Raw genomic sequence first — 23,629 nt, forward strand, 5'->3', positions numbered from 1 at the left:
AGCAAGTGTGGAGGGAAATACCAGGATTATTTGAATCTGATAAAAAGGAACCTTGAAAAACTCTCACAGGGAGTTGATTTTCAAGCATATATGTGGGGATGATAATATAGGGTGGAGCATCTCAACCACTTTTCCTGGAAAGGCAATCCTAGGAAAGGATATACATGGCCCACAAGGGCAATCAGGTAAGGCTCTTCCAGACTACATTCTGCAGGAAGGCTGTGACCCTCCTGGGACCCACCCTGCCACCAGAGGAGGGGATCAATGGCTTACTTAGCAGCCTGTCACCTATCCAGGCCTTTGGGGAGTTTAGGAACTGTATGTATGTGCTCCTCCCCCAAATTCACATGTTGAAACTCTAATCGCATTTTTTTTTTTTTTTTAACAATTCCCAAGTTTTATTAGAAACAGGCTGTGGCTCCCCCAGCAAAGGCTCAGGGTCGGCTGGTGCATGGCGTCCAGGCCCAGACTTCACGGCCCGCCGCGGCTCCGTGCGGCTGGGCACAGGCTTCGGTTGAGGCAGGCGTGGAAACGCGGGCAGACGGGCATACATGTCTGCTGGCCAAATCCCACCCACAGTCTGTTGATCTCACTCCAAAGCTCCCGGGGCAGCAAGGCCTCCAGCGCCCCCACGGGTCTTCTCCAGGGACTTGGTCACAGTCTTGGCCCACCCGAGTCTGTTGGCGATTCTGTGCACATGCGTGTCCACCGCAATGCCAGACATGGCGCCCCAGGTCACCGCCATGGCCAAGTGCGCCACCTTGGGCCCAACGCACGGCAGTGCCACCAGCTCTGCCACTGAAGATGGGATGTCCCTGCCATAACGCTGCTGCAAGATGGCACTGCTCTTGGGAGGTGATTAGGTCATGAGGGTGGGGCCCTCATGAATGAGTTAGTAGCCTTAGAAAAGAGACCCCAGAAACCTCTCACCCACTTTTTCTGCCACATCAGGTTGCAGGGAGAAGATGCACCTGTGTACCAGGAGGAAGGTCTCAACAGGCACGGAATCTGCTATGCCTTGATCTTGGAAGTCCCATTCTCCAGAACTATGAAAAGTATATGCGTGTCATTTAAGCCACCCCGTCTATGGCATTTGTTACAGGGCTGCAACTCACTGAGAAGGGATTTGTACACCTATGAGGGTATTGAGGTACAGAACACAGTAATTTAGTTTGAGTAAGTACAACTGGGGTCAACATTTTATGAAAGGATGAAATAAAAGGAGAAAACACTTTATTCTTCAATATGAAGTATACTGGATTGTTTTGTCTAAGGGTGTGTGTGTGAGTGTGTGTGTGTTAGATAGTCCCCAAAAACTTTATGCAGTTTAACTTCACTAACGTTAGGAATACAAGTGCTACAGGGATACCCCCAAGACCATTTGAAGTTTTAATTCCTTACATTTATTTTCTATTGATTTTAGTTAGGGGATTATTGAATAACACATTGATTTTAATTGTGTCAGCCTCATTGACTGAAGATACTAAAGGCTGAATAAAACAAAAACTGAAATGTGCCGTGCAACATGTAAAAAACTAAATGTGAAAGAACTTTACGGTCTCTCTCTCGGTTCATACAAGGCAAACATTTTCTTTTAAAGGTTTTATTTATTTGACAGAAAGCACACAAGCAGAGAAGCTGCAGGCAGAGGGAGTGGGGGAAGCAGGCTCCCTGTGGAGCAAGGAGCCAGATGTGGAGCTTGATCCCAGCACCCTGAGATATTGTCCTGAGCTGAGGGCAGTTACTTAACTGACAGAGCCATCCAGGTGTCCCAGGCAAACACATTACATATGAAAGATGTGTCTGAGGACCTGTGGGATCCTGAGTATAAATATCAGGGGACAAGCAAAAATTCCAGGTAGCCTTGCAGACATTCAAGGCATGGAACTAGTAAGACCCAAGTCAAGGTCTCAAACACTAAAGGGGGACCCAAGTAATATATGCATAATACATGGAACAAACAGAAAATTTCATAAATTTCATAAGCTAGTGAGTGGGGCAGGGGCTGGGGACACACCTTGTTCAATTGTCACCTACCTCACCCTCAGAAACTCTTTGTGACCCTGCTCTGTGATGTAAGCCTGGGGAGGATATATATTCAGCGTGTGCGCACAGTCTAGGCTGTCTTGTGATTCAGACAATGGACTTCAAACACTGGAGTGTTCTCCCATTTCTGAATGGCGATACTAAACCATGTCTGAGCTTTGGCTCAACATGCCTAGAGATTGATCCCAACATCACCTTCCTGTGTGGGTTGGGATTGCTCCTTCTGTTCCTGTGCTACCTGGTGGGGATTCCATTACCAACTCGGAAAACCAAAACCACCCAAAAGGTAAGAAATATTTGCGGGGGGTGGGAGGCCTCAACATAGATTATTACGGTTTCCATTTCTAATCCCAATTAATCTGTTTTTTAATATTTTGTTTAAGAGAAAGCAAGTGAGCAGAGGTGGGGGGGGGCACGGAGAGCGCTAAGCAGGGAATGCAATGTGGGGATAGATTCCAAGACCCTGGTATCCTGACCTGAGCCCAAAGCAGACACTTAAGCAACTGAACTATCCAGAAGCCCCCAATCCCAAATTTTAAAACGAGTCTGGTAGAATCAGAGAAACACCTAAAACGGGACGTTTTAAAAAACAGACATTCATTCCTCTAGGAAAAGAGGCCTGGCAGGGGACGGGTTAAGGAAGGACTAAGGTTTCTACTTGAAACTCACAATCTCCTGGGTTTGGTGGCAGGTTTTGGGTAAAATCCCAAACACAGGGAATCCATAGTCCTGGATTGGGTTACTTTGAGAGTATGGGGTCTGTGTAAAAAAACAGTTTCCCAGCACTTGATCATGAGGCCCTTCCCCAGGTCAAGCGTCACTCGATTAAGCTTTCCTTCATGCTGGGCTGAGGAGGAGAATAGTCCTGAGCCTCTGAGAAGAGAGTGGGGTCTGAGCTATGACTTAGGATACAGGGTCCCGCCTAAGGGAGCACAAACATGACTGTCAGCCTTCATTTTCTATGTCCTCCTTGAACAAAGGAATTCTGACTGAGAATACCAAGTGTGGACCTCCCAGACAAAGTCCTCAGACTTGTTCAAAGTAGCAAATATTGGAAATATTTTATCACCTCAAAAACTGAAAAAAGCAAGGAACACAGCGTTCTGTTAATGAAAGTCACAGCCTCCTTGGATAAAGAATGTCTCCATTTCTGAGAGGAGAGTAAGACGTGGAGTCCAGCCTCCCTCATTCTTTTTATTTTTGTTCTAGCGTCAGGGCAGAGCCAAGAGGAGAAGGAAAGGTGGGACTCTGGAAGGTAAGGTTCTGCCTATTCCACCTGAGCTCTCCAAGACTGATCCTTGCTGTCCTCTCCGTGAGGGCCCAGTCCATGAGCTCTGGGGATGTGAGCCTCTAGGTACATTTCCCTCTCAGAAAGCAGAGGCCTGGGAGGAGAGGCTCATGGAAATGCAGCCAGAGTGCAATACCCTTCTCAGATTCCCTGCTCTGACCACTACTGAGCATGAGGCAGTGATGGATCTGGACAATGAGTGCTGCCCAATAGGTGGCCGTGTGACGTGTCAAGAGTCAGAACTTCTGTCTCCTGACTTTGTGAAAGCTCTGTGACATCACAGATACTCGAAGTCTTCCCTCAGGTAACCACAGGCCCCTGGTCTGATCATCATATGGGATAATTGCATGAAAATAGTTTATACGTGAAGCACGATACTAACCAGCTTCACATCCCTGGCCATTTGCCCTCACCTATGGATTATCAGGGCCTCCAGAGTCCCAAGAGCCCAAGGCCGTCCCATAGGAGGACTCCTGTAGTATTGCCTATGTTTCTACTTTCACTACATAACCCATTCTCCTGGTTTCCCAGGTGACAGATGGCACCGAAGAGAAGCGGAAGACACCCGGAAGCTGATCTCTGTTTTAAGAAGGTGACCAGTCTCTCCCCTGCTATCCTGATGCCTCTTAGAGCACATTTTATGCAATTGCAGGATTCCCTGCAGTCTGTCATAGCCATGGGAGGGGGTTGCCATAGGAACAGAGAGTGGGGTGAAGGCTACTGAGTACTCTGGGAAGTCATAATGGTGGGGCACTGTGAAGGGACAGCAGGCTTCAGGTGGCCCCTCCCTCTTCAGGCCTGCATGTCCTCCTCCCTTGGTTCTGGCCCAGGCTGCATCTTTGTACCTCTGTCTCCTGCAGCCCCCTCGGCCGGCATCATGATACCATCCACTTTCGTCAACTGTTATGTCCAGACCCCCTCTTGAGGAGGTGTGTAATAGCGCAACTGCTGAGATCAATCAGCTGGTGTTCCTGCAGGCGCTGGAAGATTCGACTCCCTTGACTTCCACAGCTCCTGTGACTACTTCATCGTTCACTCGCTCCCCTGACTTCTCAGCAGTCCCTCCAGGAGACCTAATATCAGCTCCTCTTCCTAAGCCTTCCCCACCACCTGCTTCCATCTTCTCACCTAACCCAGTGATCCCTGTGGCAGACTTTTTTGCACCCTCGCCACCGGGTGATCCTTTGCCACCAAAGCCTTTTCCTCCCTTGGATTCCAAATTCCCAAGGGATCATTTCCCACCCCAGCCCCTTGCCTTTCCTTCTGTCCAACCACATCACGCCCATACAGTGGGCCGTAGTGTCCAGACAGAGACCGTGTCTCTAAGTACCACCTTCTCTCTGGACCCTACCCTTTCCCAAGATGTCAGCCCCTTACCGGAGTTGTCTCAGAGGGTGAATCCCACTGAGACCTTTGCTCGTCATCCCACACCACCAACCCGGTCTGCTTCAACCAGCGCCAGACTGCAATTTAACTGTGCCTCAATCCAAACCGATTTCCATCTCAAGGAAGCCTGTTCCACAGAGCTCACCCCCAGATAGCTCTGGTGGGTTGTCTCCTTATGTCTCCAAAATCGTAGGCATTGACCCCTCCAACTTGTCAATTTTAGACCTCCCTTGGTGGCAAACTCACGCCAAAGGCTTCTTCCCTTCAACCCTGGCTCCACGTGATTTCCGTCAAGAAGTCCTGGCCCTCCATTCTTCAGAGGCTTCTTCCAGGGGAGACCCTGGAGCCAAACTTGTAGAGCCTGGTGACCTCTCACTTCTCAGTCCTGATGCCCTGGCACTTCTAGAGAAACAAAGGCAAAAGAGGAGTGACTTCCTCCTGTGGAAGCAATCAAAGGGATCTTTTGCAAAACAAACAATTGTTGATACCCATGATTTGGCATCGTCCCTTCCTTTCTGGAGCACCAGAAACACATCAAAGGAGCTGCATATGCATCAGCAGCGCCCATATCCTACAACCTGGGAAGAGGGCCATTTACAGCAAACCCCCATCCAGCTCTTCTGGGGTCTCCAAACTCCACCTAGCGAGTCCTTCTTCCCTGCTGCCGATGCCTCAGATCGCATCTGGAATGCCTCCCCAGAGCAGGAAGCCCCAGTAGTTCCCCATCCACTTCCTCCATCCTTGCCTGAGAACCCGCCTCAACTCCTGCCTCAAAACCCCGCCCTTACCTAGCCCTCCTGTCCAGCCCCAGGCCCACCTTCAATCCCCAATCCCAATCCTGCCATCTGGTCCTCTACCTGACATCAAGATCTGTGGAGTGTGTCTTCACAGACCTCGGAACGAACCGGAGAATCTCACTCCAGCAGAAATGCAACATCTGGAGTGGAACGTGTTGCAGAAGGTACAGAAACGTGTGTGGGGTTTACCCACTCTCGTCCAACGATCCCAGGAGGACTACTGTCCTTCAGCTCCTAACCCTTCTCTCAGCCACAAGGCCACCAAGGCCCAAGTGGTCATCTCTATCCCCCCTGGACAGTTTCCTCTGAATGAAGAGCTTCGGAGAAAACTTGAGAGTCACCTTCGAAAGAGGCTCATCCAACACCGGTGGGGCATTCCCCGCAGGATTTATGAGTCTCTCGCGCTGATGAGCCGTCCCAGTACACTTTCTCAGCTACCTGAGTCGCAGCGCTTTCGTGGACGCTCATGGATCCCTAAGAGTCCGAGCAAATTGAATGACACTGAAAGCATCAGTGACGAGGACTCAGAAAAGCTTCATCTAGAGGACGGTGAACAACCTGAAGAGGGGTCAGGAACACAGGAACACAGCCCAGAGAATGGCCCAAAAGAGGATCTGTTGAGTGACCTAGAGAGCTCTTCAGATAAGGACATGGGCCATGATTCTGAGAGTAAACTTACTAGTCCATCAGAGAACAGCTCCACAGTGTCTGTGGAGACTGTAGGTCAGACAAAACTGGAAAATGTCCTGAAAATACATTTGCACAAAAAATCTGAGGAAGTCAGTGAGGGTCATCTCCCTGAGACTGTGCATCATTCATGGAATACAATACAGCAGACATCACTTCCTTCTCAGAAATCCCAGGCTGAAATTACACAAAGACGTTTGCCACCATCAGAGTTTGAGGTGAATACCTGCCAGGAGCTTCCCTTTGTGGAACCTCGTGTACAACAGATGCTGGAATCCCATCTTAAAAGGTTTCGTTGGAGGATGCTATGGGGCCTTCCCTCCAGGGTCCTTGAATCCATAGAGATCTTTAAGTCAAGAAAGGCCACATCTCCCTGTAGCCCTTCCTGCTCCACCAAACTGATTCCTGCAGCAAATTCTAAACCTGGGGGCGTCAGCCCCCTTAGAGGAAGCTTGAGATCTCTCCATGCAGACAAAGCAGGAACGGCAAATTCAGCCTCCATTCTGGATCATCCTCACCCTGCGGCCTCAACTGTGGCCAAGGAAGAGCGGAGAATTCCGAGGCAATTATCCTCCAATATCCATCTGCTTGTAGAGGATGTTCCAAAAATGAAGCATGAGAGACAGACTCTTAAACCTGTCAAACATGTCACCATAGCCAACAGGTGGCCCCCAAAGCCGCCGGCAAGACAATGAGCCAAAGTATAAGGATGCAAACTCCAACAGTAGCAGAGGAGGGCAACAAGGCATGAAGATGAAGACTCCTGAACGATATTCAGGACCAAGGAATTTCATACACTTCAGTCACAACCTAGCATCTTGACAACCAACAAGCCAGTTAGCTCCCAAATTATAAAGGGGAATGAGCATCAACTGACATCCCACCAAGCATACCAGTTCCGCAAGATCCTAAATCATTGAATGTCAAAGAACAGCTCTTGCATGAGTTAAAGCTTATGCTGGAGGACAGGGAGCATAGCCAGGCCCAAGCCCAATACACTGGCCTGCCCCCTGCCTCAGATCATTGGACTTATAAGGCCTCACTGACACATGCCCCGAGGGTCTCCCTCAGGGACAAGAGAGGTTCCCAGGTGTTGTGTGTCCCTCCAGGGGATACAGGAATTCCTATGGAACAACAGCAGGAGCCCTGGGTCTCTAAGCATGTCATAAGAAAGTTCCAGAATAAGAATCCCCCACCGGCCACAGAGAGCATGAGGCCTCCGGGATCCAAGGCCCAAGAGCATGGTGAAGGGGATGCAGGACTGGGAACATCCCAACCCAGAACAGACAGGTTCCCTACTAAAGCCGAGGCACTGAAGAAGAGGTTCCCTACTCAGGACTCGGTATTGAAAGTAAAGCTGGGAAGCAGCCTTCCCAGATCCTATCACAGAAGGGTCAACTGCCTCCTGAAAGCCTTTCACAGAAGGGTCAGCCTCCTCCTGAAATCACTATCGGTTAAAAAAAAATTTTTTTTTTGCAATGGCTTACTCCTGGGGTAAAATGCAAAGGGCAAGAAAATTCCCAGGAGAAGCCCAGGCCCCTATCATCTGTGGAAAGCAGAGGCCTACTTCATGGTAGAGCTGCCTTTACCGGGATGCCCAAAGCTCAGGAAATCATGACAGCTTTTGGGAAGTTCCAAAAGGAGAGAATGGGGCATCTGGCATGCAATAGGCAGCACCTGCCCTCAGAAGCCCATTCCCTCCCCAACCCAAGTTTGGGAAAACCCAGAAGAAAGTACAAGTGCAGGCCCAGACACAGCCTGTCCCAGGGTTTCCTTTCAACTACAGGGTTCCTGCCTGTAAGGAGACAAATACCAGGTCCTGCCAGCAAGAAGCTGTCTCTGCTGGCCAAGGCCTTCCTGGAAGTAACAGACAGCTCAGAAACAAGGACAGACAGCCCCAGTACGTTGTGGCATTTAAGGACCAGATACCACATCAGAAGTATCCGCTCTTCCATGCCCGTCAGGGATCCTGCGCCCCACCCAAAGGCCACCTGCGGGCATCAGGCTGCCCAGTGACCTCCGGCCACTCTCACGACTCCTGAAGGCACTGTGTGCAGAGATGTGTCGCTACTAGTTAGACGTAAAACTTCTCCAGAATTTCCGATGAGAGGGTATTGGGGGGGCATTTCTTACCCCCAAATAATCCCTTGTGAGGAATAAATATTTCTCTAATAAAGTAATGTCTGTTCTGTGTACTCTCTTGGGAGCATGGGTTTTGGGTAAATCAGCTCAGCTGTCACTGCTTGCTTCCTTCGGCTTCTAAAAGGTGACCAATCTCCAGGACCTCTTGGAAAATATGTAACATATGCCCCCCAAAGCCCATTCCCTCTCTGATGAAGTTTGAGGAGATGGGCTCTCTCTCCTGTCCCATGGCTTAGCCTTACTGAAAATGTATAGTAGCTCACACCTCTCTCATTGAATGTTTTACACCCTTTTCAGCAAGTCTTCTCTCTCTGAGGAGGATCAAAGACTGGTATAGTTTTCAGAAAATAATAAGCCACTGTTTCTTCACTGTTATTGTGTTACAGTAGCTTAATCATCATTTAGAAGTCAGTGATCAGAGGATCCCTCAGGTGGATGAACTCTGAATAAGAGTGTTTTTTGGGGGTGGGGTTTGTTCGGCTTGATCTTGGTCTGGTTGGGGTAGCATCAAAGAATACCCTAGGTGATGCTGAAGAATCCATCCTGGTTCCAACCGAAGTGCTTCCCTCCCTGGGTGTTTCATCACGCTGCTGGACTGATGTTTTTTTGCAGAACAATAGCATCATTTAACTGTTAGTAGTAAAAATTTTGAGAAAGCAGGTACCACCTTCCAGAGTAAGACACCTTTGAAGAAATGAAAAGGTGAAAGAGGGGACTTGCTGGTAGAACAAAATTTTATGCCTAATCACCCCTTCTCAGAACCTGTCCCACTCCAGGCTCTAACATCTATGCGGACAGACCAGCCAGTAACCCAGCCTGCCGGGTCCTACATCATCTCATTATAGATGATTTAGATTTATGGCCCATCCGGTGCAATTCGTGCCACCCTGTAGAGCTTATGACCAGGAGTGCTTCTGCAATCAGAAATACTATAGTCTGACATTCTGTCCTTTTGCCTCATGCCCCTGTCCTTCCAGCTTATATGTCCCTGTGCATTTTGCTACTCCACATCATCCACTTTCCACTTCTTGCCTCTCCAGCAAGGCCTTCTTCTTCCTTCCCTCACTCTCCAAGGTAGAACTGATGGCTTGTTGGGAAACCAACATATGAAAAGCACCAGTGCAGCTTAGGAAATAGAGTCCATGGCACTGGAACAGCGTTATCTCATGACATGTGGTAGCTGCAGTTGTGGTGAGCACAGCACCGCATAGAGCGCTACACCTGACACTAATGTGATCTTGCATCAGCCCCTCTTCAATTCAAAAAACAAAACAAAACAAAACAGGCTCCAGTACAGGTGGATGACCCCATCTAATCCCGTTCAGTCCTTCCTGCCTGGCAAAATCTTGTCTCTCTGCCTCTTTTAGAAATGCCTTTCTGTATGTAAAAGATTATTGTTGCATTAAATCTCCCATGTCAAAACTGAATCTACTCACACCTGAGTCTACTGATGCCACATGAAATTCAGCCCCAGCACTACCTGGAAATCATTCATTCACTCCACCAATACTTATCCAAGACTTACTAGCTTGAACAAAATAAATGGAGTTGGGTCACTATTTCCTTAGTACATTCTCTCCTCAGTGTACTCAGATGTAATTTATCTTATATTAAACGTTATCTGACAGAGAGCAGGAGCACAATCAGAGGGAGTGGCAGAGGGAGAGGGAGAAGCAGGCTCCCTGCTTGGGGAGCCTCAATCCCAGGACACCAGGGTCATCACCTGAACTGAAGACAAATTCTTAACGGACTGAGACACCCAGGTGGCCCTCAGATCTATTTCAGATTTCCTTTACTTCCCTCAAACTTAGACCATCTTCGCTTGCTCAGCAGATGTGCTGGACCACAGCTCACAGAGGACCAAGAAAGCAGTGACCGAGGCTCTCACAAAACAAAACAAAACAAACCCAAATCCCGCCCCAAAAATCTCCCCATTGTTATTTTTCCTCTTCCTTCCTGTTATAGGGAAAGCGGTTTCCTTCCCAATCTCAAAGGAAGTATACTTTCTGAAATGTCTTTATTGAGACAGAGTTAACTTCTAGTCTTGATGGACTGATCCACCCTTGCCAGGTCTCCTTCTGACCCCTCCTCCCTGTCCTTAGGAGGCACCCAACCTCTTTTTTTTTTATGGTTTGACTACATCTTTTTTTATTTAAAGTTTTTACTACAGAAACATGTCCAAGAGCACATATAACAACATAACGTCCCACATATCCACCACCCAACTTGCACGATTATCATTGGGCGGGTGTGATACACTGGGATTAAAGTCCAAAAGCCCCTTTGACACATCTTGCCATCCATCTCTGAGACATATGCTCTGTGTCCACGTCAAAGCTCTCACATTTCTTTGATATTTATCACCTGTGCTGCACACTTATTCACAACAGGTGTATGCAGCATTGGTGTCGAAAAGGCATTGGGCTTTAGAGGCTGTTGGCCATCAATTCTGTTCTGCCTTCGTTTTTGGTTTTTTTTTTTTTTTGGCTGTACTTTTTTTTTAAATTTTTTATTTTTTATAAACATATATTTTTATCCCCAGGGGTACAGGTCTGTGAATCACCAGGTTTACACACTTCAGAGCACTCACCAAAGCACATACCCTCCCCAATGTCCATAATCCCACCCCCTTCTCCCAAACCCCCTCCCCCCAGCAACCCTCAGTTTGTTTTGTGAGATTAAGAGTCACTTATGGTTTGTCTCCCTCCCAATCCCATCTTGTTTCATTGATTCTAATCTGCCCTGAGGAGCCATTTAAATGAATTCCTCCACCCCACACAAGAAACCATCTTATGGAGCAAATTCAGGGCAGAATTTCACTGTCCCTGAATCACTCAGTAACTGTAATATGATGCAAAAAGAACAGAAGAACACCATATGTGTTGTCAAAGACTGGACATTGTGTGTTTTGAAATACTTAGAAGAAAAATATGTCCTCTTACTTTTCAAATAAACTACTGTGTTTCACCTATAATGGAGTAGATCAAACACTCCCTCTTTCCCAAAATGCCATTAAAAGTAAAAGATTAGATGAAAACTGCTCAATATCATTAACCATCAGGTAAATGCAAATCAATATCAATACTGACCCAAACTTCACACCTACAACGATGGCTAAAATCAAAAGGAATACAAATGTTGGTGGGAATGTGGAGAAATTAGAACCCCCATGCACTGTTGGTGGGAATGAAAAATGGCACAGCTAATTTGGAAACAGTGTGGCACTTGATCAAAAAGTTAACCATAGAGTTAACATATGACCCAGCAGTTCCACTTCTTGGTATATACTCCCCAGAAATGAAAACATAGGTCTACACAAAAACTTGTAAACAAATGTTTATAGCTATCTTATTTATGAGGTCAAAGGACGGAAACAATTCAAACATCCATCAACAGAGAAATGGGTAAATTAAATAGAACATATTCCTATGATATAGTATTTTGTGGAATATAAAAGACCAACCCATGCCACAACAGGGATGAACCTTGAAAACATCTTAAATGAAAGGAGCCAGTCACTAACGGCCACATAGGACCCCAGTCACATGAAGTGGGAATGGTGAATAGTGAAATCTACAAAACAGAAAATAGATTCATCTTCGAGCTCGAGGGAGGAGAGCAAGGAGAATGAGAGCAAATGTTTGCAGATTTGTTTCTCTTAAGTCATGACAACGTTTTAAAAATTGACTGTGGTGATGCCTCTATGGAAAATCAAGGAATTATACACATTAAATGGGTAGATTGTATGGTATGTGACCTGTATTTCAATAAAGCTGTTAAAACAAGTAAAGGGTTTAAAAACAAGTGCTTAAGGATGACAAGAAGGGGAGCATAAAGAACAAAAGCTGTCAACACATTTTTGGAAGATGGAAATCTGACTAGCAGAGCAAAGGAAGTGCCGGCAAGTCAATGGCATGGCAAAACCCGGGAGAAGAGCAACCTGGTGGCACCAGAGAAAAATGAAATTAGGGGTTCTGTGTTCGTAAACATGTAGAATTTTTGTTCTTTGTTGTTTGCTTATATTGCATATAATTTATAATTTCTTTTAATGGGGGCACTCTTTGCCCGTTTTGTAAAACCTTGTTGAAATGTTAGCATGTTTCCAGTGTGCAGAGAGGATCCCAGGTTTCCTGCATAGGACAGAACCTGAGACAGCTGTTTTAAAGTTGGCATTGCACACATCTGGGCTCGGAGTATGGTGGAGGCACTAGCTTCTGGAATCAAAGTCATTAATATCAAAGGTTGGGTTAAATTCATTTTTAAAATGTATTTGAAAATAAAGTTGTGGAAATGTTGGTATAGATGGTAAAGCCATATACCCTTTATCCAGATGTACCTGTTATGATTTTGACATGCTTACAATCTCTCTCGCCTTCCCTCCTTCCCCTTGTTTCTATATAGGAAGACATATATATGCCTACGAAAACTGTGCATACATTCATGAATATTGTAGAATATATTTCATTCATCACGCACTTTCTCCATGAATATTTCATTGTGTATTTCTTAGGAAAAAGAATATTCTCTGACACCACAGTTATCTCCTTCAGTAACTGTCATATGCACATAAAGTTTTTAACTAATTTCCCACTCACATTCCATTTTGATCAATTTATTAAGTAATGTCCTGCATGTGTGTGTGTGAGGATTGAGTCTTGGATGAAATACTCCATCCTGTTGCTGTGTATCTTTAGTTTCCTTTAATCTGGATCAATTTCTCAGCCTCTTTTAGAACAAGGCCAGGTTTGAAAATAAATTCATTGTGCCATATTTATAACTCCTTCTCACCTGGAAAATTTGGGGGTGGAACTTACCTTGCTCAGACTTTAAAGGATGTTTTTATAGTTGTGAGTCCTAGGGGCATTAGGGACAGTTAAGACCACATTTTCTATTTAAAAACAATTCCAGAAACTCAAAGATATGTGGAGGCATTTTTCTTAACAGACATATGTACATCATGCACTCAAGGGAGGGTATGTGAAGTGGGGTGGTCTCAAAGTGTACCTTCCTTTGGAAGAGACAGTGGTGAAGCTTTAGATGCAGGATAAAGGAGGGAAAATAGGAACTGTCATTACAGGCAAACCCTCTTCAAATGGCAGGGAAAGGATTGGGTGTCTAGGGCCAAAACAGACTCATCAGCAAGGGAATGTAGGCGAGTCAAGTAAGGAAATGATACAGGGCTTGATTTCAACAGTTCATAGTCTAAATAATGAAGCTGTAAGAGTGCCAACTATTAAATGACTACGTAGCATGGGGAGAAGAAATAAATACATATAGCCATCAAAAAATGACATTATCGTTTAAAATTGGTAGAGATGACAATAAGGTATTTTGGTGAAAAGGTAGAAGGCATGTGGGAAAAATACTTTTCTTGGAAGAAATAAACATAATTGTCATTCAAAAACAAGAAAAAAAAAAACTTGCCACCATGGTATAGACAATGTGGATACTCTCAGCCATGCAGCTGCTCTAATTTTAAAACTAAGATGGCTTTTTAGGATATCCCATATTATTTAAAATAGAGGTGTTGAGAAACTTGGGGATTTCATCATCAGTGCTCTACGGGTTACAGCTGAGTGAGGCACTTACCCTCTCCGAGCTTCAGTTTTGTTCTTTCATAATAGAGACCCAGGAATACCTGAGCTGCTTACATCACAGGGTGATTGTGAGGTGCCTCCCAGTAAACTTCTTGAAAAAGTAGCAAATCATTTACACTTGCTATTAGTGTAGGAGGAGAAGTGCTGGGAAGCTCCCCTACTGAACTTCAGTAGAGGTGATTTTTGGTGAAATTAAAGTTATACCTTTCAGGTCTTGTTTCCTTCAGTTTTGAAAGCACGTCTACTGGGTTCTGAGAAAAGTTCTAACTCAAGGCACATAAATGTACATAAGGATATCTGACCCACATATGCCCTTTTAAAAGAGAAAAGCCGTTCTTCGACTATCTTCTCAGAGAGTCAATAATTTCTACCAGATAATCACAGAGATTAGACACGCAGAGTGGCCTTTCTAAGGAGCATGGTGTGTGTGAGCATTTGTGACCCATTGTACCTGTTACTTTGTTCCTGTGTTCCAGAGATTACCTGCCAATTCACAAATGTGGCAGGATACCTGTCCTGTATCCTGTGTAACCCTCCCCCTGCTGTTCCCTAGAACAGCTCCATGAGCTCCTTAAGGACAGAGACCAGGACTTAACAGGTGTTTGTGTCTCTGGCTTTCAATGTAACCATTTATAAAATGAAAATATGGCTGAAAATGCATGTCAGGTTGAGAAAGACGTGGTGCCTCTTGGCAGGTCTGATCTTCCAGGCAGGTGACCTGTTCGTGCAGAACTGAAAGGAGACTCTGCTGGGCCAGGCGGAAGGCTGTCCTACCCTTTCACAGATGACCAAGTTCATAATGCTAGGCCAGGGGTGTCTAATAAAGGGCATCCCAGTTTAAGAACGACATGAGAAGTTAGGAGGCAGTTCAGAGGAGAGCTGTCCTGAAGATAAAAGTGTTTAGAAAAGATGGAGCAAGTGTGGAGGGAAATACCAGGATTATTTGAATCTGACAAAAAGGAACCTTGAAAAACTCTCACAGGGAGTTGATTTTCAAGCATATATGTGGGGATGATAATATAGGGTGGAGCATCTCAACCACTTTTCCTGGAAAGGCAATCCTAGGAAAGGATATACATGGCCCACAAGGGCAATCAGGTAAGGCTCTTCCAGACTACATTCTGCAGGAAGGCTGTGACCCTCCTGGGACCCACCCTGCCACCAGAGGAGGGGATCAATGGCTTACTTAGCAGCCTGTCACCTATCCAGGCCTTTGGGGAGTTTAGGAACTGTATGTATGTGCTCCTCCCCCAAATTCACATGTTGAAACTCTAATCGCATTTTTTTTTTTTTTTTAACAATTCCCAAGTTTTATTAGAAACAGGCTGTGGCTCCCCCAGCAAAGGCTCAGGGTCGGCTGGTGCATGGCGTCCAGGCCCAGACTTCACGGCCCGCCGCGGCTCCGTGCGGCTGGGCACAGGCTTCGGTTGAGGCAGGCGTGGAAACGCGGGCAGACGGGCATACATGTCTGCTGGCCAAATCCCACCCACAGTCTGTTGATCTCACTCCAAAGCTCCCGGGGCAGCAAGGCCTCCAGCGCCCCCACGGGTCTTCTCCAGGGACTTGGTCACAGTCTTGGCCCACCCGAGTCTGTTGGCGATTCTGTGCACATGCGTGTCCACCGCAATGCCAGACATGGCGCCCCAGGTCACCGCCATGGCCAAGTGCGCCACCTTGGGCCCAACGCACGGCAGTGCCACCAGCTCTGCCACTGAAGATGGGATGTCCCTGCCATAACGCTGCTGCAAGATGGCACTGCTCTTGGGAGGTGATTAGGTCATGAGGGTGGGGCCCTCATGAATGAGTTAAGTAGCCTTAGAAAAGAGACCCCAGAAACCTCTCACCCACTTTTTCTGCCACATCAGGTTGCAGGGAGAAGATGCACCTGTGAACCAGGAGGAAGGTCTCAACAGGCACGGAATCTGCTATGCCTTGATCTTGGAAGTCCCATTCTCCAGAACTATGAAAAGTATATGCGTGTCATTTAAGCCACCCCGTCTATGGCATTTGTTACAGGGCTGCAACTCACTGAGAAGGGATTTGTACACCTATGAGGGTATTGAGGTACAGAACACAGTAATTTAGTTTGAGTAAGTACAACTGGGGTCAACATTTTATGAAAGGATGAAATAAAAGGAGAAAACACTTTATTCTTCAATATGAAGTATACTGGATTGTTTTGTCTAAGGGTGTGTGTGTGAGTGTGTGTGTGTTAGATAGTCCCCAAAAACTTTATGCAGTTTAACTTCACTAACGTTAGGAATACAAGTGCTACAGGGATACGCCCAAGACCATTTGAAGTTTTAATTCCTTACATTTATTTTCCATTGATTTTAGTTAGGGGATTATTGAATAACACATTGATTTTAATTGTGTCAGCCTCATTGACTGAAGATACTAAAGGCTGAATAAAACAAAAACTGAAATGTGCCGTGCAACATGTAAAAAACTAAATGTGAAAGAACTTTACGGTCTCTCTCTCGGTTCATACAAGGCAAACATTTTCTTTTAAAGGTTTTATTTATTTGACAGAAAGCACACAAGCAGAGAAGCTGCAGGCAGAGGGAGTGGGGGAAGCAGGCTCCCTGTGGAGCAAGGAGCCAGATGTGGAGCTTGATCCCAGCACCCTGAGATATTGTCCTGAGCTGAGGGCAGTTACTTAACTGACAGAGCCATCCAGGTGTCCCAGGCAAACACATTACATATGAAAGATGTGTCTGAGGACCTGTGGGATCCTGAGTATAAATATCAGGGGACAAGCAAAAATTCCAGGTAGCCTTGCAGACATTCAAGGCATGGAACTAGTAAGACCCAAGTCAAGGTCTCAAACACTAAAGGGGGACCCAAGTAATATATGCATAATACATGGAACAAACAGAAAATTTCATAAATTTCATAAGCTAGTGAGTGGGGCAGGGGCTGGGGACACACCTTGTTCAATTGTCACCTACCTCACCCTCAGAAACTCTTTGTGACCCTGCTCTGTGATGTAAGCCTGGGGAGGATATATATTCAGCGTGTGCGCACAGTCTAGGCTGTCTTGTGATTCAGACAATGGACTTCAAACACTGGAGTGTTCTCCCATTTCTGAATGGCGATACTAAACCATGTCTGAGCTTTGGCTCAACATGCCTAGAGATTGATCCCAACATCACCTTCCTGTGTGGGTTGGGATTGCTCCTTCTGTTCCTGTGCTACCTGGTGGGGATTCCATTACCAACTCGGAAAACCAAAACCACCCAAAAGGTAAGAAATATTTGCGGGGGGTGGGAGGCCTCAACATAGATTATTACGGTTTCCATTTCTAATCCCAATTAATCTGTTTTTTAATATTTTGTTTAAGAGAAAGCAAGTGAGCAGAGGTGGGGGGGGGCACGGAGAGCGCTAAGCAGGGAATGCAATGTGGGGATAGATTCCAAGACCCTGGTATCCTGACCTGAGCCCAAAGCAGACACTTAAGCAACTGAACTATCCAGAAGCCCCCAATCCCAAATTTTAAAACGAGTCTGGTAGAATCAGAGAAACACCTAAAACGGGACGTTTTAAAAAAAACAGACATTCATTCCTCTAGGAAAAGAGGCCTGGCAGGGGACGGGTTAAGGAAGGACTAAGGTTTCTACTTGAAACTCACAATCTCCTGGGTTTGGTGGCAGGTTTTGGGTAAAATCCCAAACACAGGGAATCCATAGTCCTGGATTGGGTTACTTTGAGAGTATGGGGTCTGTGTAAAAAAAAACAGTTTCCCAGCACTTGATCATGAGGCCCTTCCCCAGGTCAAGCGTCACTCGATTAAGCTTTCCTTCATGCTGGGCTGAGGAGGAGAATAGTCCTGAGCCTCTGAGAAGAGAGTGGGGTCTGAGCTATGACTTAGGATACAGGGTCCCGCCTAAGGGAGCACAAACATGACTGTCAGCCTTCATTTTCTATGTCCTCCTTGAACAAAGGAATTCTGACTGAGAATACCAAGTGTGGACCTCCCAGACAAAGTCCTCAGACTTGTTCAAAGTAGCAAATATTGGAAATATTTTATCACCTCAAAAACTGAAAAAAGCAAGGAACACAGCGTTCTGTTAATGAAAGTCACAGCCTCCTTGGATAAAGAATGTCTCCATTTCTGAGAGGAGAGTAAGACGTGGAGTCCAGCCTCCCTCATTCTTTTTATTTTTGTTCTAGCGTCAGGGCAGAGCCAAGAGGAGAAGGAAAGGTGGGACTCTGGAAGGTAAGGTTCTGCCTATTCCACCTGAGCTCTCCAAGACTGATCCTTGCTGTCCTCTCCGTGAGGGCCCAGTCCATGAGCTCTGGGGATGTGAGCCTCTAGGTACATTTCCCTCTCAGAAAGCAGAGGCCTGGGAGGAGAGGCTCATGGAAATGCAGCCAGAGTGCAATACCCTTCTCAGATTCCCTGCTCTGACCACTACTGAGCATGAGGCAGTGATGGATCTGGACAATGAGTGCTGCCCAATAGGTGGCCGTGTGACGTGTCAAGAGTCAGAACTTCTGTCTCCTGACTTTGTGAAAGCTCTGTGACATCACAGATACTCGAAGTCTTCCCTCAGGTAACCACAGGCCCCTGGTCTGATCATCATATGGGATAATTGCATGAAAATAGTTTATACGTGAAGCACGATACTAACCAGCTTCACATCCCTGGCCATTTGCCCTCACCTATGGATTATCAGGGCCTCCAGAGTCCCAAGAGCCCAAGGCCGTCCCATAGGAGGACTCCTGTAGTATTGCCTATGTTTCTACTTTCACTACATAACCCATTCTCCTGGTTTCCCAGGTGACAGATGGCACCGAAGAGAAGCGGAAGACACCCGGAAGCTGATCTCTGTTTTAAGAAGGTGACCAGTCTCTCCCCTGCTATCCTGATGCCTCTTAGAGCACATTTTATGCAATTGCAGGATTCCCTGCAGTCTGTCATAGCCATGGGAGGGGGTTGCCATAGGAACAGAGAGTGGGGTGAAGGCTACTGAGTACTCTGGGAAGTCATAATGGTGGGGCACTGTGAAGGGACAGCAGGCTTCAGGTGGCCCCTCCCTCTTCAGGCCTGCATGTCCTCCTCCCTTGGTTCTGGCCCAGGCTGCATCTTTGTACCTCTGTCTCCTGCAGCCCCCTCGGCCGGCATCATGATACCATCCACTTTCGTCAACTGTTATGTCCAGACCCCTCTTGTGAGGTGTGTAATAGCGCAACTGCTGAGATCAATCAGCTGGTGTTCCTGCAGGCGCTGGAAGATTCGACTCCCTTGACTTCCACAGCTCCTGTGACTACTTCATCGTTCACTCGCTCCCCTGACTTCTCAGCAGTCCCTCCAGGAGACCTAATATCAGCTCCTCTTCCTAAGCCTTCCCCACCACCTGCTTCCATCTTCTCACCTAACCCAGTGATCCCTGTGGCAGACTTTTTTGCACCCTCGCCACCGGGTGATCCTTTGCCACCAAAGCCTTTTCCTCCCTTGGATTCCAAATTCCCAAGGGATCATTTCCCACCCCAGCCCCTTGCCTTTCCTTCTGTCCAACCACATCACGCCCATACAGTGGGCCGTAGTGTCCAGACAGAGACCGTGTCTCTAAGTACCACCTTCTCTCTGGACCCTACCCTTTCCCAAGATGTCAGCCCCTTACCGGAGTTGTCTCAGAGGGTGAATCCCACTGAGACCTTTGCTCGTCATCCCACACCACCAACCCGGTCTGCTTCACCAGCGCCAGACTGCAATTTAACTGTGCCTCAATCCAAACCGATTTCCATCTCAAGGAAGCCTGTTCCACAGAGCTCACCCCCAGATAGCTCTGGTGGGTTGTCTCCTTATGTCTCCAAAATCGTAGGCATTGACCCCTCCAACTTGTCAATTTTAGACCTCCCTTGGTGGCAAACTCACGCCAAAGGCTTCTTCCCTTCAACCCTGGCTCCACGTGATTTCCGTCAAGAAGTCCTGGCCCTCCATTCTTCAGAGGCTTCTTCCAGGGGAGACCCTGGAGCCAAACTTGTAGAGACTGGTGACCTCTCACTTCTCAGTCCTGATGCCCTGGCACTTCTAGAGAAACAAAGGCAAAAGAGGAGTGACTTCCTCCTGTGGAAGCAATCAAAGGGATCTTTTGCAAAACAAACAATTGTTGATACCCATGATTTGGCATCGTCCCTTCCTTTCTGGAGCACCAGAAACACATCAAAGGAGCTGCATATGCATCAGCAGCGCCCATATCCTACAACCTGGGAAGAGGGCCATTTACAGCAAACCCCCATCCAGCTCTTCTGGGGTCTCCAAACTCCACCTAGCGAGTCCTTCTTCCCTGCTGCCGATGCCTCAGATCGCATCTGGAATGCCTCCCCAGAGCAGGAAGCCCCAGTAGTTCCCCATCCACTTCCTCCATCCTTGCCTGAGAACCCGCCTCAACTCCTGCCTCAAACCCCGCCCTTACCTAGCCCTCCTGTCCAGCCCCAGGCCCACCTTCAATCCCCAATCCCAATCCTGCCATCTGGTCCTCTACCTGACATCAAGATCTGTGGAGTGTGTCTTCACAGACCTCGGAACGAACCGGAGAATCTCACTCCAGCAGAAATGCAACATCTGGAGTGGAACGTGTTGCAGAAGGTACAGAAACGTGTGTGGGGTTTACCCACTCTCGTCCAACGATCCCAGGAGGACTACTGTCCTTCAGCTCCTAACCCTTCTCTCAGCCACAAGGCCACCAAGGCCCAAGTGGTCATCTCTATCCCCCCTGGACAGTTTCCTCTGAATGAAGAGCTTCGGAGAAAACTTGAGAGTCACCTTCGAAAGAGGCTCATCCAACACCGGTGGGGCATTCCCCGCAGGATTTATGAGTCTCTCGCGCTGATGAGCCGTCCCAGTACACTTTCTCAGCTACCTGAGTCGCAGCGCTTTCGTGGACGCTCATGGATCCCTAAGAGTCCGAGCAAATTGAATGACACTGAAAGCATCAGTGACGAGGACTCAGAAAAGCTTCATCTAGAGGACGGTGAACAACCTGAAGAGGGGTCAGGAACACAGGAACACAGCCCAGAGAATGGCCCAAAAGAGGATCTGTTGAGTGACCTAGAGAGCTCTTCAGATAAGGACATGGGCCATGATTCTGAGAGTAAACTTACTAGTCCATCAGAGAACAGCTCCACAGTGTCTGTGGAGACTGTAGGTCAGACAAAACTGGAAAATGTCCTGAAAATACATTTGCACAAAAAATCTGAGGAAGTCAGTGAGGGTCATCTCCCTGAGACTGTGCATCATTCATGGAATACAATACAGCAGACATCACTTCCTTCTCAGAAATCCCAGGCTGAAATTACACAAAGACGTTTGCCACCATCAGAGTTTGAGGTGAATACCTGCCAGGAGCTTCCCTTTGTGGAACCTCGTGTACAACAGATGCTGGAATCCCATCTTAAAAGGTTTCGTTGGAGGATGCTATGGGGCCTTCCCTCCAGGGTCCTTGAATCCATAGAGATCTTTAAGTCAAGAAAGGCCACATCTCCCTGTAGCCCTTCCTGCTCCACCAAACTGATTCCTGCAGCAAATTCTAAACCTGGGGGCGTCAGCCCCCTTAGAGGAAGCTTGAGATCTCTCCATGCAGACAAAGCAGGAACGGCAAATTCAGCCTCCATTCTGGATCATCCTCACCCTGCGGCCTCAACTGTGGGCAAGGAAGAGCGGAGAATTCCGAGGCAATTATCCTCCAATATCCATCTGCTTGTAGAGGATGTTCCAAAAATGAAGCATGAGAGACAGACTCTTAAACCTGTCAAACATGTCACCATAGCCAACAGGTGGCCCCCAAAGCCGCCGGCAAGACAATGAGCCAAAGTATAAGGATGCAAACTCCAACAGTAGCAGAGGAGGGCAACAAGGCATGAAGATGAAGACTCCTGAACGATATTCAGGACCAAGGAATTTCATACACTTCAGTCACAACCTAGCATCTTGACAACCAACAAGCCAGTTAGCTCCCAAATTATAAAGGGAATGAGCATCAAGTCAAAACCACCATCCCACCAAGCATACCAGTTCCGCAAGATCCTAAATCATTGAATGTCAAAGAACAGCTCTTGCATGAGTTAAAGCTTATGCTGGAGGACAGGGAGCATAGCCAGGCCCAAGCCCAATACACTGGCCTGCCCCCTGCCTCAGATCATTGGACTTATATGGCCTCACTGACACATGCCCCGAGGGTCTCCCTCAGGGACAAGAGAGGTTCCCAGGTGTTGTGTGTCCCTCCAGAGGACACAGGAATTCCTATGGAACAACAGCAGGAGCCCTGGGTTCCCAAGCTTGTCATTAGGAAGTGCCAGAATAAGAATCCCCCACCGGCCACAGATAGCACGAGGCCTCCGTTTTCCAAGCCCCAAGAGCGTGGTGGAGGTGATACAGGACTGGGAACATCCCAACTGAGAACAGACAGGTTCCCTACTAAAGATGCAGCACTGAAGAAGAGGTTCCCTACTCAGGACTCGGTATTAAAGGTAAAGCTGGGAAGCAGCCTTCCCAGATCCTATCACAAAAGGGTCAACTGTCTCCTAAAAGCCTTTCACAGAAGGGTCAGCCTCCTCCTGAAAGCATTATTGGTTATTTTTTTTTTTCAGTGGGTTACTCCTGGGGTAAAATGCAAAAGGCACGAAAACTCCCAGGAGAAGCCCAGTCCCCTATCATCTGTGAAAAGCAGAGGCCTACTTAACGGTCGAGCTGCACTTACCAGGATGCCCAAAGCTCAGAAAATCATGACAGCTGTTGGGAAGTTCCAAGAGGAGAGAATGGGGCATCTGGCATGCAATATGCAGCACCTGCCCTCAGCATCCCATTCCCTCCCCAACCCAAGTTTGGGAAAACCCAGAAGAAAGCACAAGTGCAGGCCCAGACACAGCCTGTCCCAGGGTATCCTTTCAACTACAGGGTTCCTGCCTGTAAGGAGACAAATACCAGGTCCTGCCAGCAAGAAGCTGTCTCTGCTGGCCAAGGCCTTCCTGGAAGTAACAGACAGCTCAGAAACAAGGACAGACAGCCCCAGTACGTTGTGGCATTTAAGGACCAGATACCACATCAGAAGTATCCCCTCTTCCATGCCCCTTAGAACGCCTGCCCCTCACCCAAAGGCCACCTGCGGGCATCAGGCTGCCAGTGGCCTCCGGCCACTCTCATGACTCCTGAAGGCACTGTGTGCAGAGATGTGTCTCTACTAGTTAGACATAAAACTTCTCCAGAATTTCTGATGAGAGGGTATTGTGGAGCATTTCATACCTCCAAATAATCCCTTGTGAGGAATAAATATTTCTCTAATAAAGTGATGTCTGTTCTGTGTACTGTCTTGGGAGCATGGGTTTTCGGTAAATCAGTTCCACTATCACTGCTTGCTTTCTTTGGCTTCTAAAAGGTGACCAATCTCCAGGACCTCTTGGGAAATATATATCATGTTTCCTCCAAATCCCCCTTTTGTGTTGTGTTCTTAAATGTTTCATTTTACAAGGACCACTCCTTGTAAAAGGAATAGTCCTTTGATATTGTGCTTTTTTTAACTCACTATAATCCTTCAATATTTGGAAAAATGATCTAAGCCAGCAAAATCAAAGAACAAACAAACATACAAAAAAAACTTTTCCATAAAGTATAAACTTAAAATTTTTTGCCATATATTATTTTTCCTGCTATGTGATCCCAAGGCATTCTTTAAACAAATAAA

The 23,629-nt window shown here is 47.0% G+C and overlaps 2 protein-coding genes, 1 long non-coding RNA gene and 2 pseudogenes across 3 annotated transcripts; 3 read left to right on the plus strand and 2 right to left on the minus strand.

The window, feature by feature from the left end:
- Nucleotides 1-396: 396 nt before the first annotated feature.
- LOC123390656 lies at nt 397-948 on the minus strand (annotated as a pseudogene).
- Nucleotides 949-2,141: 1,193 nt separating this feature from the next.
- On the plus strand, nt 2,142-4,252 carry LOC123390648. The gene is made up of 4 exons (XR_006605193.1): nt 2,142-2,332; nt 3,256-3,301; nt 3,866-3,926; nt 4,195-4,252. It is a non-coding gene; the product is annotated as an uncharacterized LOC123390648 (long non-coding RNA).
- Nucleotides 4,253-4,696: 444 nt separating this feature from the next.
- On the plus strand, nt 4,697-8,356 carry LOC123390657 (spermatogenesis-associated protein 31D1-like). Its single transcript, XM_045074853.1, has 3 exons — nt 4,697-4,728; nt 4,843-5,421; nt 5,471-8,356. Exons 1-3 carry the CDS (start codon nt 4,697-4,699, stop codon nt 6,897-6,899), a joined length of 2,040 nt encoding a protein of 679 aa, XP_044930788.1. The 3' UTR covers nt 6,900-8,356.
- A 6,896-nt stretch (nt 8,357-15,252) lies between these two features.
- Nucleotides 15,253-15,805, minus strand: LOC123390658 (annotated as a pseudogene).
- A 1,192-nt stretch (nt 15,806-16,997) lies between these two features.
- LOC101673742 (spermatogenesis-associated protein 31D1-like) lies at nt 16,998-23,192 on the plus strand. The gene is made up of 5 exons (XM_045074854.1): nt 16,998-17,189; nt 18,117-18,162; nt 18,727-18,787; nt 19,056-21,744; nt 21,903-23,192. Exons 1-5 carry the CDS (start codon nt 16,998-17,000, stop codon nt 23,091-23,093), a joined length of 4,179 nt encoding a protein of 1,392 aa, XP_044930789.1. The 3' UTR covers nt 23,094-23,192.
- Nucleotides 23,193-23,629: the final 437 nt, after the last annotated feature.

Source organism: Mustela putorius, unplaced genomic scaffold (genome assembly GCF_011764305.1).
Source record: "Mustela putorius furo isolate JIRA1106 unplaced genomic scaffold, ASM1176430v1.1 tig00000135_pilon_pilon_pilon, whole genome shotgun sequence".
NCBI classification, from domain to species: Eukaryota; Metazoa; Chordata; class Mammalia; order Carnivora; family Mustelidae; genus Mustela; species Mustela putorius.